Source organism: Leuciscus leuciscus (genome assembly GCF_965113295.1).
Source record: "Leuciscus leuciscus genome assembly, chromosome: 10".
Lineage (NCBI taxonomy): Eukaryota > Metazoa > Chordata > Actinopteri > Cypriniformes > Leuciscidae > Leuciscus > Leuciscus leuciscus.
The window spans coordinates 35,712,446-35,725,613 of NC_138734.1; the positions used below are offsets into that span (position 1 = coordinate 35,712,446).

At 38.3% G+C, this 13,168-nt stretch overlaps 1 protein-coding gene across 1 annotated transcript; it reads right to left on the reverse strand.

Moving 5' to 3' along the window:
* Nucleotides 1-7,631: 7,631 nt before the first annotated feature.
* On the reverse strand, nucleotides 7,632-12,736 carry cbln1 (cerebellin 1 precursor). The gene is made up of 3 exons (XM_082181535.1): nucleotides 12,125-12,736; nucleotides 11,546-11,665; nucleotides 7,632-8,686 (listed from the first exon to the last, which is right to left on the reverse strand). The coding sequence occupies exons 1-3, from the start codon at nucleotides 12,377-12,379 to the stop codon at nucleotides 8,489-8,491; spliced, it is 573 nt and encodes a 190-aa protein (XP_082037661.1). The 5' UTR covers nucleotides 12,380-12,736; the 3' UTR covers nucleotides 7,632-8,488.
* Between the last annotated feature and the right edge of the window lie 432 nt (nucleotides 12,737-13,168).

A 13,168-nucleotide genomic window follows, 5' to 3' on the forward strand; every position in this document is an offset into this window, starting at 1 on the left:
GCCTTTGGAAGGTCAAACAAATGAGTTGTGGAAAAAAACAGCATCTCTTTGACATAGCAGCAGCTCATCCAGGCCTCGTCCGCTTTTTTGCGTATTCCGTGGGCAGGGATTATTTAAATGAGGAACATTATGACTTCATAAAGCCCGGAAAAATCGCGCAGTAGTCCAAACGAGCCGTCTGTTGTAGTTCTAGAAAAGTGTATTCTATTAAATCAATTATATCTCCCTTTGTAGAGGACTTCGAGCTTTGTAACCTTGCAGATTTTTTTTAATGCTCAAACTGCAACATTACGCTCTAACTAAGGTTGAAAAAGTGAAAAAGCATAATAGGACCCCTTTAAATTCACTTCAAATGACTACATTAGATCATAACCCTCTTGAAACAACGAGAAACATTACGTTTGAGCCCCACTTTCCTCTTATCCGCCCCTCTGTGCTGCTTTCTGTGGCGTAATTAGGACTTATCTAAAATACTTGGGCAGTCATACAATTATTCTCCTCTCTCCACATAAATATCCCCCCTCCCCTTCCCCCCTTTCATAGTCCTGCATCCATATTTGATGACTTGTAGATTTGCAGCCCTTTATAGTAATGACAAACTTGAGCCTGGTGACAGTTTAAGGGCTGCTAAAGAGCTCTTAGAAACGTGTCGGGAAATAAATGTAATATTCCAATGCTTTGTGTTTTCACTCCCGTCAAAACCAGTCATTCCTCCCAATTATGGCACCACCCATCCAGATCGTGCTCTCTGAAAACACACTCCATTTCTTATTCTCACAAACTCATTCTGACATCTATAGACAGACAATTAGAAAAAGAAAAAAAAACACAATGCAGCACAGAGCAAATGACAAAATATTTCCTGAAATGCTGACGTTTGAAAACAGCTTAACTCACACTCTTGTTTCTTAAGTGTGGCAGACGACAGACTAGGGTGTATGCACTCAAAATGCGCCTAATTTGATTAAAGAGATAATTGCTTTTTTTGTTTGTAAACAGAAAACACATTAACCTGCTAAAGTGAGTACAACAGGACTTGTATAAACACGCTGTAGCTAAATGAAGCGCACATAAACTAATTATGAGCATGATTAAAACCTCTCTCTCAGTTTAAGCATGCCTGTGTTGTTAATGGGAAGGGGATTAATTTGCACAATGATATCATTCGCAGAGATAATTTGTGACACTAACATTCAATTGTTTCCCATTAACGTAATAGGCCTTCTCGCCCACAAGTTGCAGAAGGCAAAAATAAAACACTGAGAGACACTGAACGACTAAACATCACTCAGAATGTTATAAGACTAGTGAAGAAAAAAAAGAAAGAAATCTGAATCCCTCCTGAGATAACATAACATGACCATGTGAAATTGCTGTCAGTTCAAAAAAGTATGCAGCACCAAGGCAAAAGACTATTTATAGTATATTTACAGTATTTTCTACATAATTAAGGACATGCGCGAACACCCAAGCACATTTTCTACCAAAGGTCTCCAACTGATCACCAGTTAACACGTGTGGTGACATATTGTCTGGCTTTAAAATGTGACGCAATCTGCTGAAACATCAGTTCCCCACATTTTAAATATTTAAAGTGTTTGGTCGTTTGGCAATATCATCAATATCCCTGCAGTTCACAATCTTATTTCCCCATGGAAAAATCTGGAGAAAGAATAAATCCCAAGCCAATAACCACATCATTCTTCATGAAACATTTTAAATGCATCCAACCCAGAAAATGTGTTTATCTTTTATGATGCAATTGACTTTGATCATTCATGCCCAATAATAGAAAGAGCTAAATCTTAGCCGGTGCAAAAATAAGCTAGTGCTTGTTGACAATGAATATGACAAGTTCTTTAAATTTCATATAACCTCAAAGTTATCTTGCTATCCATTTATTTCACAATGATATTTTCTAGCATTTGTTAAAAAAAATTACCTTTAAAAGACCCAATAAAATCACCTGACAGCAAGCACAACATTCCTTATTGGTTATGAACCAATATGGTTTAGTCACAGTTATGAACCAGGATTTGCAAATTGCTAGTTAGTGACAAGTGGTATGGGGTGGGACATTGTCATTCTAGAGAGCATTCGATTGGACAAAAAAAAAAAGGGAGAGCCACCACCACTATATTTGATCTGTTTTCCCAGAAGAAAATTGTTAAAATTGTGTACAATTTTAAATGTGCTTATCAGCTAAAGTGAATTTAATTAATATTTAGAGATCTCAAAAGGTAATTGACATGGACTAAAAACCACAAAACTCTCATTTTGATTTTATGGGGTCAAGGCAGTCAACAGAAAAAGCAATATACTCCATAGGCGCCGATTCCTTGAGCACCCACAGAAAAACACAAGATAATCTCCATTAATTTTTTTAACCAATAAAAAAAACATCATGGGAACATAAATCGATTGGTGGATCTCACACTGGGTTTCACCGGATCGTAAAACACATAATACTATACAGTTATATTTAGCGTTGCAACATCATAACCTGACACAAAAGCTTGTGCTTTCTGTTTTTTTACACAACAATAAATAGGATTATGTAATTAACTCCAAAATAATCAATGAGAAAGCAACTCTCACGACAACACTCATGGAAATAATATGTGAATGAAGATTTGCCTTTGTTTGGGTGAAGTAACCTATTTGCAGAGTGTGTGTTTCTCTTTGTTAACATTTGTTCAGAAACATTAGCTAATTAACACCTATGATAGACTCAACAAAAACCAAACATTTTCAGTCTTTCACACAAGTGAAATAAAGCAGGGAGAAACAGAAAATCCTGGAATACATTACTTGACAAATGTCAAGATGTAGAGTTAAGATCAAACTAAAAGGTGATTTAGAACACTTCTAAGGCAAAAATTACTCTTTTAAAAAGTGCTTTGTCACTCATTGAGATATAGGCTATGATTTACCACCACACAAGGTAGGCTACATCTACAGTCTCTATCTTTGGATGTAAGCCTACTTTTTTTCTTTTCCTTTTTTTTTCTTTCGAAGCACGATTATTGGTCTGAAATTCTCAAACCACCTCTCTGGATAAATAACACAGTAGCATCAAACTGGAAGCAAAATCCCCTGAACAGCATCAAGCGCTCATAAACCAAGCCACCTGCACCAGATGTTGATGATGCTGCGTAATTATGAGAGTTGGTGTGACGTGAGCGCACAACCCCGATAAAGCAGATAAAATGATGTCAACATCTCTGTCACTCGCTCCTAAAGCACAAATCAAATTCAGCAGGCAGTTCATTTAATTTCAGAAGCCGTTATAATTACTCCACTCCTGTTCAGCATCACAGTTAAAGCAAACATCAGTTAAAGTAAACATTCCTAATATGGTTCCTCATTTGGCAATTAAAATTCAATCTGCAGTGTCTCACCGCTTCCTCTTTTAATTGCTGCTCTCTCTCACCTCTATTTTTGCCATAGCATTTAAAGAAATAACTACCACTGAGCTGTCCTCTAATTGCTTGTCAATAGCTGTCCTCTAACAGCTAGGCCTATATTCTGGAATTGGCAAGGTTTACAAACATTGGGACTGAAGACGTTGTCCTTTGCCAAGAACCATTAAAGAATAATTTTGCGTCTGACTGAGAAGGATACAGATTACACTCTACTCCTTTATTCAATTATCATGGCCTTCACTTAGCTTGTTGAGCAATGAATTAGTTTTCTACAAAAGTTATGATAGTATAACAGGCCACAGTGTGTTAGGTTAGAACGTATCCATGTTTAAATAAAACAAATTTAAGTCAAGTAAAACGAAGATTAAAGAAAAACTCTAGAATATGAAATAAATAAAAAAATTCAAAGAAATAGTTAATATTTTTATTTTAAAAATCCAATTATAATAAAAATGAATGATTAAGAAAACCGTGTGTGTGTGTGTGTGAACGTGTTTCAGCAGAAAAACAAGCCTTGAATAAAAATTGTGGTGTGTGTTGCAACAAAATGTAATAAACAAAATGGCCGCCAAAACATTCTTATTGAATAATTTAGGTAACGTTAATGGCAGACAGCTTTTACAGGTTTGAGGAGCTTTAACCATGTCACGTAAACATCGTAATCCAACATAATTTCTTGCTTATAATAATCGAACTGATTGTGCAGGCTACATGTAACCGTTGCCAATACCATCGTTGTTCCGCACAGAGTATTTGAGTAGACTAACGTTACATTCTTCAGCCTGATCATTTTACCAGACCCCCTGCACTTTAAAAAAAAACTCCATCTTCCCCGCAATCAATCTTAAACAGGAACTCACTTGCAGGAGAGACACCATATGGCTGTTTTTCGTCGTTATGGGCCGCTGTCCCATCGTCGTAGTGAGCGAAGGCCGAAGTCTCCGGTAATGTAGTCAGAGCAGGAGAGATGGGTGACGCGCCTTACTCCAGTCAACGAACCAAGCTCGCGCCCATGAGAGGCGCCTGGCTGGCACGTGCCACAGTAAGAAACATTTGGCTTGCATGATTTGCATGTCTCGCGACCCTACTGTAACGCGCCTACATAAATTAAGATGATTGACTTCATATCCCGACTTTTATGACAGATTTAATAGTCTAATAAATGTTGGTCAGTAATATGAGTTCATCATATAGTGCATTTTACTCTGATAAAGAACATGTTTATGAACCGACAGCGAGTAACTGTTATGAAGCCTATCATATTTAACCATATACCACTCAATATACCAGCATATTTGATAGCTTCATTTTCAAGGACTCTAAAATGATCAACATCAAAACTTTGCTGAAAAACTTGTACACAATCGTCTTGCCTCTTGCCTTCCAATTGATCATACCATTTTAGCAAGTAAAGGGCCTTTTAGTAGCCTATAATATGTACACTTTCAGGTCCTGGTGTCTTTTTGATGTGAAATCTTTAATGACTGAATGAATGATAAGTAGGCTAGGCTAAATGTAAGAATAGCCTAACTTTTATATAAATTAATATTTCAAGATAAACATTTACAGGAATGAAGCAACTTAGATTTAGGCTACTATTGTAGTTATTCATACATTATTTTTAGAAAAATCAAAATAAATGTATCAAATAGCCTATGATACAACAGGCTTTTAAAGAATATTTTTATGTCATCATTGTATTGCACTTATATGCTTCCCCCTACAATTAAAACTACAGAGCTTTGATGATACAACCAGTGGTGTAGTCTACGTGATACGCAGGTATACGCCGTATACCCACTAGAAAAGGCCAAGGATTTGCGTATACCCACTTAAAAAAAGCGTGAGGATACGTATCAACTTCGTTTTGTGTCAGAACTTTCACACTTTCATTCATAAATTCACCCCGTCTGTGTTTGCGAAGCGACGGATCGAATCGCGGAATCCAGTCACAAATGGAACTTGCTATATAAAGCAGAACGTCACGGAATTAGGCTATTTTTGAATGAATAAATCAAAAGTAGCTGCTGTACAATGAATCAAATCTCGATATGGACTAGTGTCTATGAATATTAAAGCTAAAAGAGACTGCAATTGTTCTACGCGTCTCTGGGAATGAGCGCTCAGTGTATGCTCCACTACACACACACACACACACACACACACACAGAAGCACGCGTGACTCACGCTCGTGGTGTTTTCAGCGTTTCACTGTATTGAGACATGATGTAGGCTACACATGTGCATTTCATCGCAGAGCTGCTATGAGAGTCACTTCACGAGAATTTCACCATTTCATTTGATAAAACTATCGTAATTCATTCGTTTCATATACACACAGAAACTGTTATGTCTTTACGACAACCTGTCAAAATAAAAGTTCTGTATAAATTGAAGAAATTATAACAGAAATATATTACTATTGCACAGAGTATACTTAAGGCCTAATAATAATAATAATAGTTTATTAAAACACACAGAAACTCAAATGTCTACAACCCACCAAAATAAAAGTTCGGTCTAACTCAAATTAATTAGAAAGGAATTGCACAGTAAAATGTATTTTAAAATAATTTTTTTTTTCAAAAACACCATTTCTAAAAGTAAATTTGTATTTGTGCCTATAATGTTTTTTTTTTTTAAATTGTTGATAATTGTCAACTGATACAACCTGTGCTTCAGGGACCATATTCATATAACAAATAAATAAGTTGATAACACTTAGTATTTCATAATGCTCTCAATTACATGTCGATGCATACTGTATGCATTAGTGAGTGTGGTGGTGCTTATGGGGTGACGCTCTGGGCTGGGTGAGTATGCGGCGGGGGGGGGGGGGGGGGGGGGGGGGGGGGAGCTGTGGGTGTTGTATTAGAGTATACGCACTACAAAAAACTAGACTACACCACTGGATACAACTAACCTTTTAAATATAATCTTAATAAGACATATTATTGGGATATATAGAGTGGAAACTGATATTTTACATGTATTTTTATGTAAGTCTGTTATAATATCCATATAAATAACAAATTGCATAATTTTGTTCAGTAAACTTTTGCTTCAATAAACTCTTCCGTTAAAAAAAAAAAAGGATTTTTTTTTTTTTTACTATTATATGTCAGGCAAACAAATGGTTAAGACTGATCTTGAATCATAACGTCACAAATTAAAATTGCACTTAAACATCAACATGCCATCATTTCCCCTCAAACTAAGTTAAATATTTCCTTTTATAGCTCTCTTTTCCCCTTCACTTCCCACATGCCCCTTAGCTCTCATTCCATAGTTCTGCTCAGACAAATGATAAGTGTGCAGACACTAATGAGTGGTTTTAAAATGGGTCTACTGTCTGGGCACAGGCCAGCAGGGACACTACAGCTCTTATGGTGCTGTGTTAACATTTCACAGCTGAACACTTGTCTATTCACCCTCTTCATATCCACAGAACGGTGAGCACCGAAGCAGCAAGTTTTCTTGAGAAGGCCCTCAAACGCAGCATTATATTATTAAGAGATAGTGGTATAATGTACTGAGGTGAGCATCGCCTGTCAGAACTTGGAGCTCCTGTTGCTATGTTGGAAGGGTAGAGTGAGGGTTCGTCTTTGGTTCCATTTTCATGTTTGTTATTCTGCATTTCAACCTTTCTGTCCAATTATGAGTATTTTTAGTTTGGTTACAGCTCTTGTGCATGTTACAACTAAAATAAATATGGGATGATGAAGACTGTCATCAAATGAAGCCAAGAATCACATGGACTAAAAATCCCTTTCATGGTATGAAATACCTTAAGGACAATGCAAAAAAAAAAGTTAAGTAAAAACAAAAGAAAAAGAGTATAGGAAAGATGTACGCAACATGATTTTTGTGTAAACAGTGGGGTTTGCTTATTATGCAAGCGCTAATTTCCCCCCAGGAGCTCATTAGAGCCTTGAGTGCAGCAGAGAGAGGCCCCAATCACCCGGTAGAGAGAGAAAGAGACAGAGATAGGGAGAGAGAGACCAGCCAAGCATGTCTACATCATGAGAGAGCACAGTGAGACACACTGAGAGTGTGTCATTGTTTCTCTGTGGCACACACACACACAGAGCTTTGTCAGATTTAATTTCAGTGAAATGATTAGTGTTTGTTGCTCTCTAAAACCTGTAGGCGACAATCTTAAATTTTCAATGCACAGAATCAGATTAAGAAAAATAAAAAGTACCATTTAATTTTTATTGAATCAAAGAAAAGAAAAAACAATGGTTAATTAAATAAAAGGGAGGATTTTGTCTGCTAAATATTCACATATATCTTACAATCAATGATAATAAAACTTTGTACTTTATAGTATTTCTGATATAGTTTCATCTTAGCCACATTTTTTGACCGAAACAAAAACAAGAAGCATTGGTAGTTGGACAGCAGCCTGAAAATCCACACACAATCACTAAGTATTAACACTGAAATACAGAAATACAGAGTTGACCAGATTCATTTAGGCATTGAGTATATCATAATCATATAGAAACTTTTTTATGTATTTATATATGTATATATCCAGTATGCAGTCTTCTTGTGGGGATTCAGAGATCCTTCAGTCATGACAGAGCAAAGACGCCCTCTCAAAGACAAGAAAGAGTGAGCTGGAGGAAGCCAGAGAAAGAAGGGGCGACTGCACTGAGAGGAATGACAATGGCATTTTGAAACTCACAGTATGTATACGTATGGAGAGAATATACAAAGATGTGAAGGACAATCCTTAAAGCAGCTGAATACTTTTGAGGGTGGATTGTGATGGGATGAGTAAGAGGTTGGTGGGAAGGGCTACGATCCTCTGTATGCTTTCTTTCCATATTATTTCAATTATCATAAGGATAATAAAAAAAAAGTTTTGGCTGTCCAGAGCTGTAGTCAAGCAGCAGAGCAAAGTGAGTGCGACTGAGAGCCTGCCACATAAAATTTTCACTTCCTATATGTTTTCTTTACATTCTCGCTATCATTCTATCTCTCATCCGCCCCCTTCTATCTCCCACAAGCCGGCGAGCTAAAGAGCAATAGTCCTGCCATGGCGTGCCCCTCCTCTACAGGGGGAAGACCAGGAAGCCGGAGAAGGTGGAGTACTTCCAGCCGCCCATCAGGTTGCCTCGCTCCAGCTTGAGGTATGCGCGGTCACCTTTCTCCATTTGAATCAGGACGCCGTTACTGGCCGCTTCACGTGTGACGTCCTGATCCCCGGCGAAGGCGGAGATCACCGGCCAGCCATTGTGCATCAGGCTCACCTGTAACATGGAAGCATTTTGATTAGCGAGTAGCTTCCAATCGCTTGCACAAGGACATTCACACATACATTTCTTTTCTCTCTAATTTACTTAAAGGAATTGAAATTAGATAAAGAATAAAAAGAAGCTAAGCAGGTATTGTTCGGCTGAATAAAAATTGTATACAAAACCCCAATGGGATAACTGGAAACTATAACGTTATTAGTATCAATCAGAGCCGTTTGAATCTTCTAACCAACAATAATACATGTAATCTATACACTCTTGTTCCCTTTCTTTTGCAGGCAGACAAGCCCCTTGATAATACAGTTGGCAGCTCACTATGAAATCATAAAAGTTGATCAAAGCATTTATGGGCCTTTGCCAGAAGAAATGAAAATGGCACATTGCTTTATTTGTGTCTATTTTTCTATGCCAACCATTCTCAGACCGAGCCAGAAGAAGAGCGAAAATGACATTTGATACTGCAATGAGGAATGAGTTTGGTTATTGGAAAGGCACCTTTGAATGTTGTGCGTGACCATCAGATACACAAAATCAGAGGCTATCACTATCGATATGCAAAAACACTGTTACACAATGAGAACGCACTCTCGCACAGGGATAAAAACCACAAAAGGCTCACCACTAACATACCCTCAACATGCATTTGTTCACAAGATGACAAGTGAGAACATCATCATGCACTCTATATCCTTTTTGGGTGACTTTCACCTTCCAAAAAACAAACCTCCAGCATTGAGGCCCTGTAATTCTAATTCCATCCTCAATCATGTAAAACATACAAATGGACCATTGTATGAAAGAACCCAAAAATGAGAAGTGAGATAATGTGAACGGATCTCTCAACACACAATTTAATGCTGCATTTAGCGGAACCGACAGCTTCCTGTCCAAATGACGCTGTGGAGTGATGGAGGACAACCCCCTCTTTTTTGTCCCCTGTCTCAGTCATGCATAATGCTTGGACACGAGCGACGACAAAATGCCCCCCCCCTCCTTGCCATATCTATTCACAGGGTCATTATTTTAGATCAGAGTGTAATTTTCTTAATTAACGTCTGTCACATCTTCGGGTTTAAAGAGAATTGTGTTTCACAAAATATGGGCAGTATATATTATCTGCAATCAATATTCAAATGCATGGCTGTCTGCTGCTTTGTCTTTTGAAAAGTGTTGCGTCAAGCTTTGCATGAAAATAACTTTCTCTGACAATTTGCACTGCATTGTGCTGGACGACTCAGTCTGTATGTTAGTATTCCAATGTTAGCAAAATATAATAACTTAACTAAATCATGTTAGTGAGTTTTATGATCAAATTAACTTACAATGAAAATGACTGACTAGAATTTTAAATACAGAATGTGACACTTAGTTTTTGACACCTAAACCAGACCAGAATTTATAAAAGGGGGGAAAAGCTTTTCCCCATCAGATGCCAAGTGTTGTCAGATGGACTTGTCCTTTGAGTATTGAAGTACAGTACTCTGTGATTCAACATAAAATTGACTATGGGAATATGAGCTATGATATAAGCTGAAAGAAACTGCAATAAAAATTTGATAAGAGTAACATTTACACCCAATGCATAGAGTTCTCCTTCCAAAGAATTCTTCGAGATCCACACAGACACTTTGTGTTGCTGTATTATTTATGGATCCTGTCAGATCATTGTGTGTGTCTGTGTTTATCATATGTTCTGCATGGTAATAGAAAAGCTTGCTTCTCCCTCTCAGATCAACAGAGTGGAAATCATATTTTCTTTGAAGTGTGAAGTGTAAAAGAACAAAGAAAATATTTAATCAGCTAAAGAAAGGATTTCACACATAATCTGTTGTGTTACTCTAGCCAAACACATTTAAGAATTTGAGCACAATATCGCTCGTTTAAAAAGTTGCACTCGAACTGACAAAAATTTTGGTCTAGGCCTATAGTAAAACCAGGATTAAATCAATTATAGAGATTAATAAATGAATGTGTTTAGAAAGTTACAAATATGCTTTCGGTTTGCTCTAGACACATTATCAAGGAATTAACTAAGCATTATTAGGACAATATCGATTGTAATGCAATCTGTTAAAAACACTGTTCTGTCCTCAAATATCTGGCCTTTTTACAGTAAATGCACAGCAGAACCTATAGCCCATAAACTCTTCCAATCTACTCATGTGATTTTGAGCAAAATCCCTGCATCTCATAAAAAAGTGTAAATAAATATATAAAGTACAAATATAATTCTTGTAATTTGTGTGAGCACCGTAAAAGAAAAAGAAAAAAAAAGACACATTGAAATAGGCCCATGTTTTCTCTTGTATTATTTGTCCTAATTAAATAGTTGGATTAGAGAGCTTTGGTTTCAATATTTGTTTGTGTGTCATATACACATCTTCAACTTACTGTCTTCATTTAGTCAATGTTTCGGTGCATTTCAGAGATAAATAAGGAAATGTGTGATTTGTCTTGCTTCTAATTTTGTCGCCGATCAGAGCGGAATAACGGGATATAGTTGTGAATCCTCTGAGAGACACGACAGTGTAATGATTATGCGCTGTAATTAGCCAAAAACACATTATATATATATATATATATATATATATATTTTTTAGGCTATGCTGTGCAGACAGGAGGCGACTCTGTCACGCGCATTCTCTGTCCATGGTCCTGAACACGCGCCAGTCTTGTCTACGCGCCAAATTTTAGGATTGTTGTTAATCTCGTGCTAATTGGGGGAATAAAGAAAAGCGTTCCTCTCTAGACAACTGAAAATTTCACATTTTCTTTCACACACTCTTTACTGTCCCACGCGCACCACAGAACGCTTTAGAGAAAGGTGAGAATTAAGGTATGATGAGCACTTACCTGGATCGTTTGACGATTATACACTTTTACTACGTGGAAATTAAAACTGTATATCCCTTTGCGCGGGGCAAAGAAATTGCTCCTTTCCTCATCGAAACTTTTACCAACGTTCACAAGTACCTGAAGGATGATGCAGAAATCAGAATATAAGTCAAACACGCAATAACAAGTCATATCGATTAAAAATCGCCCTTTTTGGTCTAGGTTTGGGCTCTTTAGATTTTACGATGGACACTGGCTGGTGTTAAGCAGCAAAGCGATTAAATCAGTTCGTCATTCATTATATATACAAGAGCTGATGGGGGATAGTTTTATGACACACAAAAAGAAGTTCACGGCTATTAGATATAATTGAAAAGACATTAGCCTGTAATTGACCTTTAATAAAGTGGAGGGAAATGCGACATCTCCCCAGATTACACATAGCTTATCAGTTAAAGGTTTCATTGCTGTGATATTTCTTTGATTTTGTGACCTAGTTTGTATTTGTAACCGTGACACAAAAATCCTCGCGTAATTCACAAAAAGTAACATAAAAACAAAATAAGTCAAGCGACTGTTTCCATAGTGAAAATTTACCTGATCGAAATAGATCACCATTGTTCGATTGCTCATCTCCGACGGCTCGTGGTTCGTGTTCCTCACCACGGAAAAAGCCACTTTGGCGCTTCCAGAACGCACCGATATCCCAAGAGCCGTCCCAGTGGGGTCCGAGGTGGGATTTGAGTCGCACACGACCAAGCATTTCCCCTCCAGTACGATGGGTTCTGTCTCGTTCTGTGCGTATGCATGGCACACTAACCACACTGCGCCTAGCACCAACGTCAACATCATGCCAACTTCACTCCGCACCTAACAGCAGTCTTCTCGCAGAGACACAGCCCGCTCAAATTCCAAACCAAAATCACCCCAAACCTGTCCCCACTGTAAAACGAAGTCCTTCCAAACAGTTTAAGTCAGGACTACAACAGTTTTCCCCCTCGTTCCCCTCTCAGTCCGTAGTGGAAGAACCGACTGAAAGCGGATCAAGGCCCTTACCGAGCTCGCGCGCAGTAGAATACATAGCGCGTGGGGTCCGTCTGCTCGCGCGCTCAATTATTGATATGTGAGATATTAGAAGTGAAACACAAAGGCTCGTGAGCGCAATCCTCCCGCCCTTCTCACTCTCCCCTCCGGGCCCCCAATCAGCGCAGGAGACGGTCTTTACTTTTCCAATCGCTTTCCAAGCAAGTGCATGGACCGCCTCCTCTCGTGACAGCGCCGATGGGGTCCCACCCCTCAAAAGAAGTATCTTACAGGTGGACCCTACTCAGCAGACAGAAGGGGATGACACCCCGATCCTCGGAAAATGGGGGCGCGTTATTTTATCATCGTTTTACCGGACACAAGGACGCAATTTGTTCTTCCGTGCCACGCTAAATGGTTCCTCAAGATGAATGGATTGTGAGCGCGCGGAAACACAGCGGAGGTTGTCTTCAGGAACGCCGGGTGGAAGTGGTGCTTTTGCCCACTAACGGACACCTATTGCTGAGAAAAGGACACTTTACGGGGGCAGTGATGCTTAGCTACACATTCTACAGATGGACAAGCCAACTTTAAGCGAAGACTTAAAAAGTCATTTTA